Source organism: Schistocerca piceifrons, chromosome 4 (genome assembly GCF_021461385.2).
Source record: "Schistocerca piceifrons isolate TAMUIC-IGC-003096 chromosome 4, iqSchPice1.1, whole genome shotgun sequence".
NCBI classification, from domain to species: Eukaryota; Metazoa; Arthropoda; class Insecta; order Orthoptera; family Acrididae; genus Schistocerca; species Schistocerca piceifrons.
In genome coordinates this window covers 217585908-217604537 of record NC_060141.1, presented here as the reverse complement: position 1 = coordinate 217604537, position 18630 = coordinate 217585908, and the positions used below count along the sequence as shown (strand labels likewise).

Below are 18630 nucleotides of genomic sequence, written 5' to 3'. Positions count from 1 at the left end.
ATATGGGCCTCAATGTCGTGGTAGCAAGATTCCGACATCCGGCGCTTCTCCCGAAATATCATAGAAACGCCGATAAGCAGGGAAACCTATGAATATCACAGAGAAGAAAAAGCTCGCAAAGAAGCGTTAAACAGTCAGTATTTCTTCCCGCCCTCGATTTGTGTAACGAACGGGAACAAAGCTTGGTACACGGTACGATAATAAAAAAAGCCCTCTGCCACAGTCTTCACAGAGATTCACGAAGTATGGGTGCAGAAAATGAGGGGTGGGAAGTTTACGCATTGGTTGAGGCTCTCTCAGGGCATTGACTGGAATTCACACAGACAGTGATCTGAGATTGGGTGGCACTGGTCAACTCCATGTGTCTCCCTCGAGTAATAAAACTGTCTTTGGATGGGAGACGCTTTTGGCATCATAGTAAGGCTTAATGGTCCTAGAAGAAAAGAGTTGTCGGAGTGACGCAGACAGTAGTTGCGGCATCCCCAACATACAAGGAGGCTCATGAAGTGGATGAGGTTTCTAGGAAATTGACAAGAATTGGCACAGGCAATGAGCTGCAGATGGGTTGACACTGGTCAACTCCATGTGTCTCCCTCAAGTTGAAAGACCGTCTTTGGGCGGGAGACACCTTTGGCAGTGCAAAAACGCTTAGTGTTCCGAGAACAAAATAACCGTTGGAGTTGCGGTGTCCCCAATATACAAGGATGCATTCTTTGCATGGCAGACACCTCGACTGCGGTCTATCCCTTGGGCCGCTGGGAAGGGAGCAGCGCCTGGGGCGAGGCAGCCGGCAGCGGCAGTCACAGGTAAGAGACGTCCTTGGCGCGGCCGGCCTTGACGGCGCAGACGCCGTTGTGGACGGAGACGGAGCACTCCCTGGCGATGTGGTGCAGCAGGCGGCGCTCGGCCCTGCGGCTGCGGCTGCGGCTGGAGCTGGAGGAGGCGCGGCCCGGCCGCCTCCAGAGCGAGTCACCCGCCGAGGAGCGTACAGTGGTGGCGGTCGCGCTGGAGGACAGGCCGGTGCCTCGCCGGCCCAGCGGACCACCGGCACAGCCGCAGCGGCAGCACAGCCGCGAGAAGCCGTCGCGGAACTTGGACGACATCAGGTTGTACAGGATGGGGTTCACCGCCGAGTTGAGGTAGTGCATCACGCGGCACAGGCACAGCAGCCCGTAGTGGTTCTCGTAGCCGATAGAGACCACCGTCTCCGGCGGAGCGGCGATGATCCAGACGGTGAAGGCGCGGAACGGCAGCAGGCACACGAAGAACGCCGCCACCACGGTGCCCAGCATCAGCACCACCTGCAGCAAGCGAGTGACACCGCCGTCAGCTTGTTTGTGTCCTTCGGCCGCGGCTTCTTGGCTTGAGTGCCACGTATATGAAGTCCTTGCTGAAAAGATATTCCGAGAAAATATAAGAAAAAATGCTGTGACAACGCTGGTTATAGTAGACATGAGTACATTGGAGTAAACGCTGGATTAGTTGTCTCGAATGCCGGGCCACAAAAGCTTTGACTTTTAGCGCAGTAGTGTGCAAGTAAGAAGAAGAGTACGTGATGCATTATGTGCAGAGAGGCGCGGAGCATGTGCTGGGATGGTAAAAGTAGTGGGATAGCGATTGCATATATACAGATGGTGGTACTATTGCGTTCACAAGGTATATAAGGGCAATGCGTTGGTGGAGTTGTCATTTGCACTCAGATGATTCATGTGAAAACGTTTTCAACGCGTTTATGGCAGCACGTAGGGTATTAACAGACTTTCAACGGGGAATGGTAGTCGGAGCTAAACACATAGGACATTCAATTTCGGAAATCGTTAGGTAATTCAATATTCCGATATCTACAATGTGAAGAGTGTGCCAAGAATGCGGACCTTCAGGCATTACTACTCACAGATTTTTTGACAACATGGTTTTGGAGAGAAGCAGCGATTAGTATGATTAATCAATAATTCAAGAACAGTCTTAATCGCATTTATTATTATTATTATACCGCCAGCCGGTTTCAAACAGATGTAGGGGTCATCTTCTGGGCGTTTATACCACTAGCAGTCGACCAATGGTGTAAACGCCCAGAAGATGACCCCTACGTCGGGTTGAAACCGGCTGGCGGTATAATAATAATAATAAATGCGATTAAGACTTCTTCAATTATTGATTACTACACACTACAGACGACGCAATGCTTGGCTGATGACCTCCATTTAAAGACGGAGGGCAGAAGCGTTCATGAAGTCAGTGCTAACAGACAAGCAACACTGAGTGAAGTAATCGCAGAAAACAATGTGGAGCGTACGACGAACATATCTGCTAGGGCAGTGCAGCAAAATTTGGCTTTAATACGGTACGGCAGCAGACGACTGATCACGAGTGCCTTTACTGACAGAACGACATCACCTGCAGCGCCTCTCCTGTGTTCGTCACCATATCGGTTGGATTCTAGTCTACTGGAAGACCGTGGCTTGGTCAGGTAAGTCCCAATGTCAGTTAGTAAGAGCTGATGGTAGGACTCGAGTGTGGCGCAGACCACACGAAGCCATTGAGACAAGTTGTCAACAAGGCAATGTGCAAGCTGTTGGTGGCTCCGTAACGATGGGGGCTGTGTATACGTGTAATGGACTGGATCTTCTAATCCAACTGAACCGATTATTGACTGGAAATGGTTGTATCCGGCTACTTGGAAACCATTTGCATCTATTAGTGTACTTCATATTCCCAAACAAGTCACCGCGCCGCAATTGCTTTCGATTGGCTTGAAGAATATTCTGGACAAATCGAGCGAATGATTTGGCCACCCAGATCGCCCGACATGAGTACAGTTGCACATTCATGGGACTTAATCGACAGGTTAATTCGTGCACACCATCCTGCACCGAAACCAATTTCGCAGCTATGAACGGTTATAGAGGCAGCATAGCTGAATACTTCTGCTGGGGCTTCCAACGACTTGTTGAGTCCATGCCATGGTGAGCTGCTGCACTGCGCCGAGAGAAAAGTCGTCCGACATGATATTAAGAGGTATCCCATGACTTCACCTCACTTTACTTTGCGGCAACGTAATTGTGCACTCTGACTCACAAGGGGAGGCCGCCAATTGTGAAATTCAGATTCAATTCATACTGCACATGATAAAAGCTCATTGCCAGAGGTGTAATGTGGCAAAGCACCAAGATGCACTTCTCAGCCGTTGTCGAGAAAATCGACAGTTAAAATAAACCGTTGTAATGAAATACTCTCAACGATTAATGATTATTGACAGCGTCGTGGTGCAGAGGTAAGCGCTCGGGTTCGTAATCCGAAGGTCGCCGGATCGAATCTCGCGCCATGCAATTTTTTTTTTTTTTAGTATTTGTTTTTTGTTATTCAAATGTGTCTATACACACACACACACACACACACAATCAGTATTCCGAAACGAATACGTATAGTGTAAGTCAAACGTTCGAGTTAGAATAGAAACCCCAGGAACACAAATTTGCTGTGGCAGGTATGAAATATAAGCTCCGTTACTCGCTCGTTACACTTGAAGGACAGATGTTGAATGGGCCCAAACGAGCCGCCGCATAAAAGCGTAGTTGCCTGCTAACTTCGAAAGAAGGTAGATGCGGTCCCTAGCGCAACTTATAACATCGTCGAAAATCAGTGCGGACGTGAGAGCTTTGGTACACCCTGTTAAACAAACGGAAAAATGGAGGCGGTACAATTGGAGAGCGATCCGCCTTCACCAAAATGCATAAGCAATTCAATAATAGTTATATATATGTTTGAATTACGAAAAACTAATAATAAAAAAAAAATGTTGCATGGCGCGAGATTCGATCCGGGGACCTTCCGAATACAAACCCGAGCGCTTACCGCTGCGCCACGACGCTGTATAAAATTATTAACCGTAGAGGTCATTTCACCGCAACGGTTTATTTTAACTGTCGATTTTCTCGACAACGGCTGAGAAGTGCATCTTGGTGCTTTGCCACATTACACCTCTGGCCATGAGCTTTTATTATTCGCAGTATGAATCGTATCTGAATTTCACAGTTGGCGACCTCCCCTTGTCAGTCCCACTCCACGCGCTCCAGCCGCTGTCTACTCTGCTTCTAACCAACCACTGTATTATTGCCCTTGGCCATCCGTGGCCAGTATCGAAATCAAGCGGTGACATTAAAGTAAATAACTACAGCGGCATCGAAGCGAAACGCATCAATGCTTCCAGTTCAGTTGTTCAAATGGCTCTGAGCACTATGGGACTTAACATCTATGTTCATCAGTCCCCTAGAACTTAGAACTCCTTAAACCTCACTAACCTAAGGACAGCACACAACACCCAGTCATCACGAGGCAGAGAAAATGCCTGACCCCGCCGGGAATCGAACCCGGGAACCAGGGCGCGGGAAGCGAGAACGCTACCGCACGACCACGAGCTGCGGACCAGATCAGTTGTATTCAATGTTTCCTTCAACAATATCGTCTATACTGCAAAGCGGTGTTATCTGTGATCTTCAATATCCGTGATAGTGGAAAAAAGAGGAAGATGTCGCGGAAATTGACACATTCCGGTGAAAAGGAGTTTATATTAAATAATAGAACAATTTGCCAGAAAGATAAAAGGCAGAATCGGGTAATGATATCTATACTGAAAGCAATCTTGTGTGGGGATAAAATGGTAGGGAAGTTAGTAAGAAAAGCAAAATTCGTTTTAAAAAAAACTTATAAAAAGCGGATGAAACTGCGGAAGAAATTAAAACGCCTAGACAACAAAGGCGTTCTGAAAAAGAAGTTTCTCTAGAAGACTTCGATAAAGCAGAAGCAAATTACCACGATGAGAAAGCTCTTTATATTTTCAAGGGGAAAGAAAACATCGGAAAATTCTTGATGGAACAAGAGCTCGTTTCAGATGAGAAAATAAGAGGACTAACACAGCTTTCCAACATTGTGTGATAGAGTATTCACCTCATAACTTATCATTAAGGTTAGTGCAGTTTTCGTTAAGTAACTGTTGTTGTACCGTCCTTCCTTCCCTCAAAAATGGTTCAAATGGCTCTGAGCACTATGGGACTTAACTTCTGAGGTCATCAGTCCCCTAGAACTTAGAACTACTTAAACCTAACAAACCTAAAGACATCACACACATCCATGCCCGAGGCAGGATTCGAACCTGCGACCGTAGCGGTCTCGTGGTTACAGACTGTAGCGCCTAGAACTGCTCGGCCACCCCGGCCGGCTTTCCTTCCCTCCGCAACCCCGATAAGCCGACCGAAGCGCCCCCACTCACGGGTGCAATAATATCGTGGTCTGCCAATAAGTAAGACCTGTATTTGGCGCTACATACAATGACGTACAAAAGTTATGGGATACCTCCTAATATCGTGTCGGACATTCGTTTGCACGGCATAGTGCAGCATCTCGACGTCTCATGGACTCTACAAGTCGTTGGATGTCCCCTGGAGAAATATACAGCCATGCAGGCTGCATAGCGGTCCATAGTTGCGAAAGAGTTGCCTCTCGCTTATTTCGCATAAATATTCGATTGGATTCAGGTCTGACGATATGCGTGGCCAAATCACTTGCTCTGATTGTCCAGAACGTTCTTCAATTCAATCGCGATCAACTGTGGTCCTGTCACAACCGACATTGTCATCCATAAAATTTCCATCGTCATTTCCGAACATGATGTTCAATGAGTGGCTGAAAATCCGAACATAATAATTTCCCATTAATAACCAATCAGTTAGACCAGAGGGACCAGTCCATTCCATGTAAACACACTTCTCACCATAATGTAACCGCCACTAGCTTGCACAGTACCTCGTTGACAACTTCTGTCCATGGCTTCACGGGATCTCCGCCACACTCGAAATCTATCATCACCTGTTCGTATCGGGATTTACCTCATCAGGCCACGGTTTTCCACTCGACAAGGATCCAACCGTTATGATGACTGGCCCAGGAGAGGCGCTACAGGCGATGTCTTGCTGTTAGTAAAGGCACTCCCAGTCGGTCGTCTGCTGCCATCTTCCATTAACGCCAACTTTCGCCGCACTGTCCCAACGGATACGTTCGTCGTTCTCCCCGCATTGATTTTAGTGATTATTTGACGCAGTACTACTTGTCTGTCAGCACTGACAGCTCTACGCAAATGATGCTTCTCTCGGTCGTTAAGTGGAGGTTCAATTGGTTCAATTGGCTCTGAGCACTATGGGACTTAACATCCATGGTCATCAGTCACCTAGAACTTAGAACTACTTAAACCTAACTAACCTAAGGACATCACACAACACCCAGTCATCACGAGGCAGAGAAAATCCCTGACCCCGCCGGGAATCGAACCCGGGAACCAGGGCGCGGGAAGCGAGAACGCTACCGCACGACCACGAGCTGCGGACGTTAAGTGGAGGCCACCGGCCACTGCGTTGTCGGCGATGAGAGGTAGTGCTAGAAATTTGGTATTCTTGGCACGCTCTTGATACTATATATCGCGGAATATTGAATTCCCTAACGATATTTGGAATTGTGTCCCAGGCATCTAGTTTCAACTATCATTCCGTATTCAAACTTTGTCATTTCCCGTTGTGCGGCTACAATCTCGTCGAAATCCTTTTCAAGTGAATCACCTGAGTACAACTGGCAGCTCCGCCAATGCACTGGCGCTATGTGTGCGATACTACCGCCATCTGTATATATGCGTTTCGCTATCATATTACTATTGTCTTTTCACCGCAGTGTGCTGTGACACGTCTGTCTTTGGAAAGCTAATATTCCATCCCAAGACTCATTCCATAGTTTGGTGGATATTGTAGCAGCTGAGGTATGACGTAGCAAGTGGTGCGAGAGGCAGACAACAAATGATACAATGAGTACTAATTCTCTGAGAAATTGCGCCACTTTAGTAGGGGGATAGTCTGATTGCCTAACGACATTCGAGCCACCACGCCAACCTCTAAGATTGATTTATTAATATTTGATGAAGTATAATTCACATTCAATTGTCTACTGTGCTGAATAAATTCTAAATAGCTCTTATAATTCAATTGTTTCGTATCGCACACTTACAAATTTTTTTATTAGCATTAGAATAACAATATTCAGACGAAGCATTTCGTTTATCTTCAGCTCCCACCAAAAGTACGCTACGAAGCGAAGTAATTAGGGCTGTCTAATCAGTCTGCCACAAGGGGATGAATGGTGTGGCTCGCGTTGCATGCCGCGCTGTTTAAGATCTTGGTTGTGCGTCCTGTAAGATTGAATTGAAATATCGCACTTCTGCGCGCAAAGCAGATTAGTAAAACTGTACTTCATTTCTGTAAACACATGTTTTGTAAGATACTTCATGTAGTTGAGTTGTGGCTGATTCTAACAAGAACTGTGAATCGTGCGACTTAGTAGATGTAAACAAGCAAGCCGTCTTATTAGCAGTCTATAGCTCCATCTGCTTCGTGCTTTGTAAATAATGAAAAGCTATCGGCAATCCAAATTTGGAACTTACCAGATCATTTAATAGAACTGAGATCCTTAGCTTCACCTCAAGAGCTCGCGACTTGAGCACTACATCTGGACTGGGACAAGGACATCTTAATAGATCTCAGGTCAGTGGAGGAGTATAGAATCTCAGTGTTTTACCTTCAAGCGGCAAACGCAACTAGGCCCCAGCGTGCTCTGAATTTCCAGTACAAACGGAAGCAGTTTCTTGTAATTCGTATTAACGCAGAGGAGGGAAAGCGATGGAGGAATCACTGTAGAGTATGAACTGTGATTTGCAAACCGACTAAAATCATCTCATTCGATAATTACCTCGGTTAATGCTCGAATTCACCGATATTCTACACAAACCGTATTTCGACCACGCCGGCCACGGTGGCCGTGCGGTTCTGGCGCTGCAGTCCGGAACCGCGAGGCTGCTACGGTCGCAGGTTCGAATCCTGCCTCGGGCATGGGTGTGTGTGATGTCCTTAGGTTAGTTAGGTTTAAGTAGTTCTAAGTTCTAGGGGACTTATGACCTAAGATGTTGAGTCCCATAGTGCTCAGAGCCATTTGAACCATTTGAACCATTTCGACCACATCCGATTGACGTTCATTAATTTCTCTTCGCCCTTTTTCCATTCGTAATATCCAGAGAGAGGTCACCGCATTTAGCTCACGCCGCCATTTGTAGAAATTGTATCCTTCTGCTCCTCTTTGGTAGTCGGCTTGCGCAGAGATCTGAGGGAAGAGACGTAGAAGTCATGCTGAACCTTGGAAGAGTGCCATTAACGATTGCGTCACAATCTCACTTACTAGAAGCAATATGTCAGGACCTAGGACAATATTCAGTGAGACGAGACACTGTAAGTCCAACAGAAGAAGTTGATATCTCGCAACATAGAAATGAACTACACGAGATGTAAGTGCATCCACACAACGCCAAAACATAAATGTATCCAGTGTCAGTAAAGTTTAGAGTTCCAAAAACCAAGAAATTGTGCGAGGAAGAATAGTAGAAAGCCAAAATTCTTAAGTAATAATTGTAATTTGATACTGTTTAAGAGTAGTTACGTAAAACATGAGACCTGTTTACAATCTTGGTAAATAACTTTTTAAGGAAGCGCAAATTGTTGTAGCGACCATTGAAGATGCTTTGAAATAAAGCGAAACGCGCGTGGTCTACATAGGAGTTTTATTACAGACGCAGAAGACGGCCCGCGTTTGAGGTTCGAGTCCTCCCTTGGGCATGGATATGTGTGTTGTCCTTAGCGTAAGTTAGTTTAAATTAGATTAAGTAGTGTGTAGGCCTAGGGACCAATGACCTCTGCAGTTTGGTGCCATAGAGCTTGCCACAAATTTACAATTTTTAGCACAAGACGGTAGGTAATCTATATTACTTGTACAAGTGGTTTATTTGTCCTGGTCGTCTTTGGATACCTGAATGTCTCTGTCTTAGCAGCATAAATATGTACCTCGTATCTACAGCCTAGAACTGCAGACATAACACCGGCAACGGTGGCGTAAACGCTATATTGGGTCACTGTTTCTGCTCCGTGACCAATTTTAGTATTTAAAATATTGTGGGAGAAGTATTAATTGCAGAAAATTTATTCAAAGTGGTTCAGATGGCTCTGAGCACTATGGGACTTAACATCTGAGGTCATCAGTCCCCTAGAACTTAGAACTACTTAAGCCTAACCAACCTAAGGACATCAAACACATCCATGCCCGAGGACAGGATTCGAACCTGCGACCGTAGCAGTCGCCCCGTTCCAGACTGAAGCGCCTAGAACCGCTCGTCCATACCGGACGGCGAAACTTTATTATCAATACAGCAAGACGCTCGCTGGGAAGGCACATATTCTCGTAGTTCATTTGTAAACGGAAACCTTTCAAACGGCAACACAAAATGTGATTTCAATAGCTTGGAAACACAGTCATCGTATTTATGAATAGTCAGCTAAAGAGCTTTCTGGGGTCAGTCATTGCTAATACAGACGTCAAATGCCAGCGAGTGTCACTGTGAGCCTCTTACTAGCCTGTAACGGTACAGTATTTGTAAGAAGTACGGTGTTTAACCACCGCGCAGTTAGTGAAATTCTGCTAGAAGGTGGAACTTGGCAGAATTCTGGTTCAGGCTAGACTCAGAAAATTTTCGACAGTCACTGGACAGAAAATACCCGACAATCGCTAAACTCAAAATCATTCGGTCACGTGCGGTTTTCGATTTAAGGAAGTTGGAAACCTGATTATTAGCTGTGAAGCGGGAGTGTGATAACTATGTACTGAAAATTCGTAGAAATCCCGACAACATGTTTGACCAGCAGTGTGCAGTTGCGTTTCGGGAATACAATAAATGTAATAAATTTTGACAAACTGTTTAGTTCAAAGAACTATCGCTGTCAACTGACGTTGTTAAGATGCGTGGCACGCGGGGTAGCCGCGCGGTCGTTGGCGTCTCGTCACGGTTCGCGTGGTTCCCCCGTCGGAGGTTCGAGTACTCCCTCGGGTATTGATGTGTGTGTTGTCCTTACCGTAAGTTAGTTGAAGTTAAATTACGTAGTGTGTAAGTCTAGGGACCGACGACCTCAGCAGTTTGGTCCCACAGAAGCTTACCACAAATAAAAAATAAATAAAAAACAGATCCATCGCTGTATCGAGATTTGTTGAAGTTAATAATTTTCCGATTGGCGTAAACTATAAGCTAACACCTCATCTGTGGGCCCCCTAAACACCCATAAACGTTAGAGCCGACATTCAAAGCGTATTGAGTACCAATGAGATTGCAATATATTTCATCGTAATATTCACAGGCATCTTTTGCTGAACTACCTTAGCCACTATCGTCAAGTAACTTCTTGTTAAATCGAAAGAAGTTATACGTGGCTAGACATCTAACGAGAAGTACCTTGGCCAAATTTTACTGTTAAATACTACGGTTGTCATGATAAAGAGGTGATTTATGGAAATGAAATTTTCAGGTAAAAGAAAAATAAAATTTATACCTTGCTCAGTCTGTGTATCGAATGGTAATAATTCTTCAGTGTGAAGATTCGCAAACGAAACTGAATAACAGTATATCTTTCTCACTGCGATGTCGCCTTTGGCGACGTAGTGGAACATAAGTACACAACAGCATTTCTAACTGACTTCCGCAGTCAACGAAAAAGCTCATTAGCCTTCACATTATTAACAGCGATGACTCTTGAAATTCCTTGTCGTGATGCATGAAGCGGAAGCCACAGTGGATAAACCATTTTGAACGTTTCTGCTAGTGCTGTGATTGCCATTCCTCGAGGACGTTGGGACCTCTGTGTTCATCTTCTGGTTTCGAACGATTCGGTAGTCGCTTTCCGCAAGATTGCTGCCACTGAAACAAGGGAAGCTGTCACCCTTTCTTATGGGAGATTGTTCAAATAGTGAAAACAATGAAGTTTCAGCTTTGATAGGCGACCTGCTGATTCGTATGAGCGAACTTTATGCAAGTATTGGAACAAAACTGCGAGCTTCCTACTTGACGTACCCAGTGGTTTTAAATATGCTGCTCGCCATTAACGGCCGAACTTCTAAGAGACACTCTTTGCATCTACAAACCAGTCAATAAGGCAGGATGGTATATAGCCTAGTCTTTTGGAGAGCTCTATTCGTATTATTTTCAGCCGTATCACAGGAAGCTGGAACTGAGATATGGGGCACGTAACAACTGGAATTTATTGGGAGGATATTATTAGTTCCGACAGGTAATTTGAAATAAAAAAAGTAGAGTCATTCGGCATTTCTAGTTGGAAATGACAGTTTGCTGTTAATTTAAATCTATAGCACCTATAACAAGTCCCTAGGCACTCTTCCAAGGTTCAGCATGTCTTCTACGTCTCTCCTCTCGGATCTCTGCGCACGACGTCTGACAAAGAGGTGCGGAAGGATAAAATTTCTACAAATGGGGGCGTGAGCTAATAGCGGCGACGTGTCTCTGGATATTGCGAAGGGAAAAGGGGCGAAGAGAAATTAATGAATGATAATCGGATGTGGTCGACATGAAGTTTGGGTAGAATACCGGTGATTTCGAGCGTTAACCGACATAATTATCGAATGAGATGATTTTGGTCGGTTTGGAAACCACAATTCATACTCTACAGTGATTCCTTCTTCGCATTCCCTCCTCTGCATTAACAGGAAACAGGAGTGGTCTTGTTTACAGACACGGTTATTGAACGGATGCAATGAATTACAGACCATTTTCACTAACGTACACGTCGCAGAATTATAGAGCATATTACAAGCTCGAATATAATGACGTTCATGGAGGAAAGAATTACTTTTCAAACCAATTGGCACCCTTTCAGCCTGCCTTGATCAAACACTTTGTCTTGCAAATAGCACTTAGATTTCCGAAAGGAGTTTGACTATGTATCATATAGTGGTCTAGTAATCAAAATACTGAAATACTTTTGCCACGGAAATTTTCTTAGTGATACAATCCACAATGTTACACATGACGGCAGTCGTTCAACAGAAACAAAAGCAACATCGAAAGTGCCGCAAGGAAGCGTAATTGAATCATTAATGTTTTCAATATCCACAGACAGATTAACAGATACGATCAGCAGTGAGCCGTGCATGGCTTGTGTTCGTGCCGTTGATTGTTTGTCATCTTCTCTTTCAGTACTGCCGCCTCGTTTTCTTATTCTATTTACTGGCTCACTAACTTCCTGCCTTACCTGCCTGAGTGGCAGCAGCAGCGCTTATCGATAAGTGTACCGTCGTACCACTTCTGAAGCGACCGATAGTACTTCCGGGTCGTCGTGTGTCTGGAGTTCAGTCGGAATGCAGCAGCAGTGAAGTCGGGGACAAAGCGCCGATGAGGCGCGGACAGCCAGTGCTCGGCGACCGCTGGCGAGACACTAGAGCGGGAACGACCGTTGGTTGGTGGTTGGGTCGGTCGTCTCATCGGGCGACGTGTATTTGGTCCTTTGACCGTTTCCGACCCTAGGCAGTCGGTCGATTTTGGCAGAGCAGCGAGGAAGTCTCTGCGGCGCGTTGTCAGGCCGGAGCCGCTGGCGGCGTGCATGCGTGGTTGGAGCTGTGAGGCGCTTCTTGTGACGGTTACGAAGGTCGTCGCTCACCGATCCTGGCCACGTAACCTACTATCATGCCTCAACTGCTGTCACATCTCTTCGTTTGCTCCTGGTTGTCGCTTTCTGGGAGATTACTGTGAGCAACAACGTGTGTGCATTGGAGTCCGCTAGAGTTGCCGCCGTTATATCTGTGTGATGTTTAACTTAATTTAATTCATTCCTTCGTTAATGAAGTGTACCAGTGGTATCTTCTGCCTTGTGACCGTTGACGTTCCGGTTACCTGCCCTGGGCGTTGACGTAATTTTCGGTAGTGTATTTTCCTCGTCGTGTTGATGCTGTCCATCACAGCGTGTAGTTCGACAGCTGAGGCGTGTTGGTAGCTTTGCGCATTTATTCTGACATGGCTGGATTGGGCACCAGTATCCAGAACAGTGTGCTGTTCACATTTTGCTGTCGTTTGCCGGTCAGGTGGAGTAGAACTGATCTTGTTGGATGGTTCGTCGGCTGGCTTTCGGTTTGGTTGTCTTCGTATTACGAGGTTACCGGTCTGGCTGCCTGCCGCAATTAGTGTTACCTTCCCCGGCTGCCCCTTGGAACCTTCTGAGCCCCGCTCTTTGTGTCTTACATAGTGATTTCCCTTTTAATCTTAAGTATTCTGTGTGGCCCTCAACCGAGTTTTAGCTTATTAGCATTGCGAGGGTTAGGCCCTAAGCTGTACAAAAATTGTTTCTTGTTTGGTATGTCTAGGCCTTAAGCTGTAAATTTGTTTCAAATTTGTATGTGGCCTTCAGCCGAGTTTTCCAGCTTAAATTAAAAATTTGTAACTTCTTTGTTTGGGCTTTAAGCCATGAGATTGTGGTTTCATATGTGGTCTTCAGCCGAATTTTATGTGAAGCCTTTGGCCAATTTTAGTTGAAAATTAGCTCTTCCCTTTAGGCCTTAATTCGTAAAATTGTTTTCTGCATGGTGTGTGGCCTTTAGCCGAGTTTTAAACTCTCTTAAATTAAACATTCAAAATCCTTGACTTTCCCTTAAGTCATAAGGTTGTTATTCCGTAGTATGAGGCCTTCAGCCGAGTTTTACACGAAATATTTTAAGATAAGGCCTTCAGCCTTTTGAAAGTGACAGCTCTTCTTCCTAGGCCTTAAGCGTTAAATTGTTTTGTTGACATGCGGCCTTCAACCAAGTTTTCAGCCTATTTAGGTTAAACTTTGAAAATCTTTGTCTCGGCCTTAAGCCGTAACACTGTTCTTGATTAATGTGAGGCCTTCAACCGAGTTCTATGGGAAAAATTTAAGCTAAGGCTTTCGGCCTATTTAGATTGAAGATGCAAATGTCTTTTTCTAAAGAAGTGAAACCTCAAGAAGAACTCCTATACCTCTGTTCCTTTCTTAGGCCTTGTGCCTTGGGTTTTCGATGTGGCCTTCAGCCGATCTAATTTAAATGAAAGGAAGTCTTCCGTTAAAACCTTGAGAGTTTTTGATTCTTGCTTGTGTGATTGTGTGTTTTAACAAATAAAGTTTATATGTAGAGTGCAACTGACAGCAACTTAATTTGGCCCCTTTCCACTAAAATAGCCTCATCCGCTCTGTCCGGCTAGCACAGAGATTTCAAGCAGCAAATTAAAATTAATCGTTGACGATGTTGTTGTCAAAGTTCGACAATCGTAAGGAGAAGCAGAAGGTCAGGAACAGAAATTCCACTTGGTGTAGTGAATGGTAGCCCTCTTTCAATGTAGATAAACGTAATGTAATGCCGGCGAGAAAGACAAAGAACGTGGGATCAGTTACATATTAGTGATGCGTATCTAAAGCACGTCGCATGGTACAGATAGATGAGAAAATAAATGAAGGGTTAGTTCTTCGAAATTCCGTAATTGTTTGACACTGTGAAGTAGAAGTTTGAAATTTGGCACAAAGATACTTACGATCTTCTTCTGTAATGGTGCTAATGCGTGGCACCCTGCTGTGTTACTGTGAGACTCGCCGACACTTCAGACAGAAAAGTGTCGACACATGCGAAACAACGACACAGCTAAGAAGTTCGTATGAGTTGTAAGGTCGATTAATGATGTCACATTGACACCAAATTTGATCACAATTCTGCTCAACGCCATCGTGGACGTGTCACATGATGAGAAGGTCGTCACAGCCCCTCCTACGCACATTTCACCGTTAGTTTTGACGTCTCTGCGTTGGAGGTCAGAACCGCGACACCCATCGTTGCCGGCCGCTGTCGCCGAGCGGTTCTAGGTGCTTCAGTCCGGAACCGTGCTGCTGCTATGGTCGCAGGTTCGAATTCTGCCTGGGGCATGGATGTGTGTGATGTCCATAGGTAAGTTAGGTTTAAGTAGTTGTTCTAAGTGTAGGGGACTGTTGACCTCAGATGTTAAGTCCCAGAGTGCTTAGAGCCATTTGAACCCAGCGTGGAAATGACGCGGTTATCTTATAGGTGGCCTAAGAAAATATTTTAGACAACCCGCCGCTCAGAATCGACACTAAAAGGCTCAGGGTGGCTTAAAGACCTTCAATGAAATCGTACCTTTCTATGGGCCGTTGCTTCCTACACTATTCGTAGTTGAAAACGACAGTTCGCAGGGCCATGAGCAACAGGAAGCCGTTCTTGACTACGTTTGACACTGCTGACACCTTCTGACGTTTCAGCTCCTCTTTTCTTCAACTTTGTTGAGCACGTTACAAATGTACCAGTAGGACAGTTAGTCGTCAATTCATTTATAACAATGTGTGGTGCCTGTTCCTTCTGAAATGTCCGAAGGAACAGACACCACGCATTCATAAATTTGATTGGCCTCCATGAGAAATGAATCTGCAACCTTCGGTGCGGATGCACTTTTACGCTCGACCTCCAGCGAGAATCTAAAATTAGCGAGCATGGAGAACTTGGGTATGGACTACAGACAGTGGTGCTAGGTGGGAATGTGAGCCGGTGGGGGAGCGTGCCGAGATAGCCCAACCATGTGTGACAAACATTGTGTCTATGTGGCGCAGTGGTTAATGCAACAGCCTAATAAGCAGATCCCGGGTTTGAGTCACAATCCAGCACACATTTTCACTAGTCACCGGTGGATGCATGATGTCCCGATGCACCTGATCTCATTAGTTCCTTCCCTTTCCTTTCCTTCCTCTCGTCCTCCAATACACGTAATAGATGCCAATTCAGGCTGGCGGCTGCTCTATAGCCTTAAGGTAGGCACAGCCCACTCAAGGGGGTCGAAGGGGTTGACTAGGCCTCAGGAGCTTGAGCAGCGCCAGGCTGATACGCTGCCGAATATCTGCAGATACGTTTCTAAGGTGCTCAACAAACGTACGTGGGTCGCACCGAGAGTGCTGCAAGACTGGGGTGGAGGTGGGGGGGGGGGGGGGGGGGGAGTGTCTTAGACGGACCCTTTCCCGTTCTATTCACACGCATGTTAAAGTTGCACATGATCACGCCACAGCAAGGCGGATAACAAGAGGGCTGTGAAGGCAGAAGTACCCTTTGCTGCTTCAGATCACGTTCAAATATGGTTGACTGGTTTTGAACAATCTCCAGTGCTTCCAGACTATACACGATAGGAAAAATTGCGGTTATGCTCGTCTCCAAATGGGTGTGATCACTTTCTACATCTGCATCTACATCTGCATTCATACTCCGCAAGCCACCTGACGGCGTGTGGCGGAGGGTACCTTGAGTACATCTATCGGTTCTCCCTTCTATTACAGTCTCGTATGGTTCGTGGAAAGAAAGATTGTCGGTATGCCTCTGTGTGGGCTCTAATCTCTCTGATTTTATCCCCATGGTCTCTTCGCGAGATATACGTAGGAGCGAGCAACATACTGCTTGTCTCCTCGGTAAAGGTATGTTCTCGAAACTTTAACAAAAGCCTGTACCGAGTTACTTAGCGTCTCTCTCGCAGAGTCTTTCACTGGAGTTTCTCTATCATCTCCGTAACGCTTTCGCGATTACTGAATTATCCTGTAACGAAGCACGCTGCTCTCCGTTGGTTCTTCCCTATCTCTTCTATCAACCATATCTGGTACGGGTCCCACACTGCTGAGCAGTGGGCGAACAAGTGTACTGTAACCTACTTCCTTTGTTTTCGGACTGCATTTCCTTAGGATTCTTCAAATAAATCTAAGTCTGGCATATGCTTTACCGACGACTAATTTTATATGGTCATTTCGTTTTAAATCACTCCTAATGCCTACTCCCAGATAATTTATGGAATTAACTGCTTCCAGCTGCTGACCTGCTATATTGTAGCTAAATGATAAAGGATCTTTCTTTTTTTGTATTCGCAGCACATTACACTTGTCTACATTGAGATTCAATTGCCATTCCCTGCACCATGCGTCAATTCGTTACCGATACTCCTGCATTTCAGTACAATTTTCCATTGTTACAACCTCTCGATATACTACAGCATCATCCGCTAAAAGCCTCAGTGAACCTTCGATGTTATCCACAAGGTCATTTATATATGTTGTGAGTAGCAACGGTCCTACGACACTCCCCTGCGGCGCATCTGAAATCACTCTTACTTCGGAAGACTTCTCTCCATTGAGAATGAAATGCTGCGTTCTGTTATCTAGAAACTCTTCAATCCAATCACAAAATTGATCTGATAGTCCACATGCTCTTACTTTGTTCATTAAACGACTGTGGGGAACTGTATCAAACGCCTTGCGGAAGTCGAGAAACACGGCATCTACTTGGGAACCCGTGTCTATGGCCCTCTGAGTCTCGTGGACGAATAGCGCTAGCTGGGATGCAGCCTCCGAATGTTCTTAAGAACGGTTGAAATGTTCGGGAGTGTCATCAATGTCAAATATTGTAAAGAACAGCTTCCTGCTGGTCGTTGCCCTGCAAACTGTCGATTTCAGCCTCGAACTTTGGGGGAATCTATGCCATGGCAAAGGGGTGGTTCCCTTGACACCATTTATGCCACCTATTGCGTCCTTTTAGTACCGATTATAAGTGGCGTTGTGCCTGAAATGTTTTCTTTGGTCGCCCACAAAGAAACCCCTTATTTTGAACGCTGTGTGACGCGTCAGAAGAGAGTGTGAAATGCGGATAAGGGAGGCTGTGACGCCCTTTCCATCACGTGACACGTCCACGGTGGCGTTGAACAGAAATATGGTGATATTTGGTGCGAATGCAACATCATAACCCACCTCACTGCTCACATGAACTTCCGGGCTGGGCCTTTTTTTCGCATTTGTAGACACCTAGCTGTTTGAAGCGTCGGCGGGCCAGAGGATGACATCGCAGGGCGCCACGCGTTGGCACTATTAAAGAGGGAGGTTGTAGGCTCTTTTGTGCCGAATTGCAAACTTATGCGTTTCAATAGGAAGCAATTACACAGGTTCGAAAAATTGCTCCCTTAATTCTGTTCCGCAATGTATGTGTGGGTAATGGACGATCGCGTAACATCGGCGTTAGGGAAGGCAAATGAAAGACAGATTTGTTGTAAGGGTTCTAGACAAGTGCAGTGCATCTATAAAGGTAACTACATGCGGTATGCTAGTGTGACCAATGACAGTGTTGTTCCACTGTTTGGATCCATTAAAAGGTACGTATTACATTAGACACTGAACGAATTCAGAGACTCGCCGCTACGATCGTAACCGCCAGTACAGTCTACTCGAAAGCGTAACAGAGCTGCTGGGCGAATGTGCTGAAATATCTTAGGAAGAAAGGTGACTCAGTTCTTGTGAAACCCTGTTGAGCAAATTAAACGAACCTGTGTTTGCAGAAGACACAAATCATCTCGCGTAGATATCACGAGAAGACGAGAGATTAGGAACGGTACAGTGGCATGTATCGTTGTCTTTTGGTCTTCCTCCATACCTTCTTTCATTACAAAACAAAATATTCCATCATATTTGACGTGTCCAATCAATAAATCCCATATCTTAGTCACGTTCTGCCATAAAAATTATTTTTTCTCCTTTGCGATTCAATACCTGCTCAACAGTTATCCGATCTACCCATCGATTCTTCAGTATCCCAACTTGTCAACTGTTTCTATTCTCGTCTGAACTGTATGTCGATCAGGTTTCACCTCCGTACAATGCTACACTCCAGACAGATACCTTC

General features: G+C 45.5%; 1 protein-coding gene across 1 annotated transcript in view; it reads right to left on the bottom strand.

Moving 5' to 3' along the window:
* Window positions 1-800: 800 nt before the first annotated feature.
* The window catches only part of LOC124795739, a 97022-nt gene continuing 79192 nt past the window's right edge, over window positions 801-18630 (bottom strand). Inside the window, exon 5 of the mRNA XM_047259822.1 lies at window positions 801-1301. Within this exon, the coding sequence (XP_047115778.1) occupies window positions 801-1301 (501 nt within the window). The remainder of the gene's footprint in view (window positions 1302-18630) is intronic.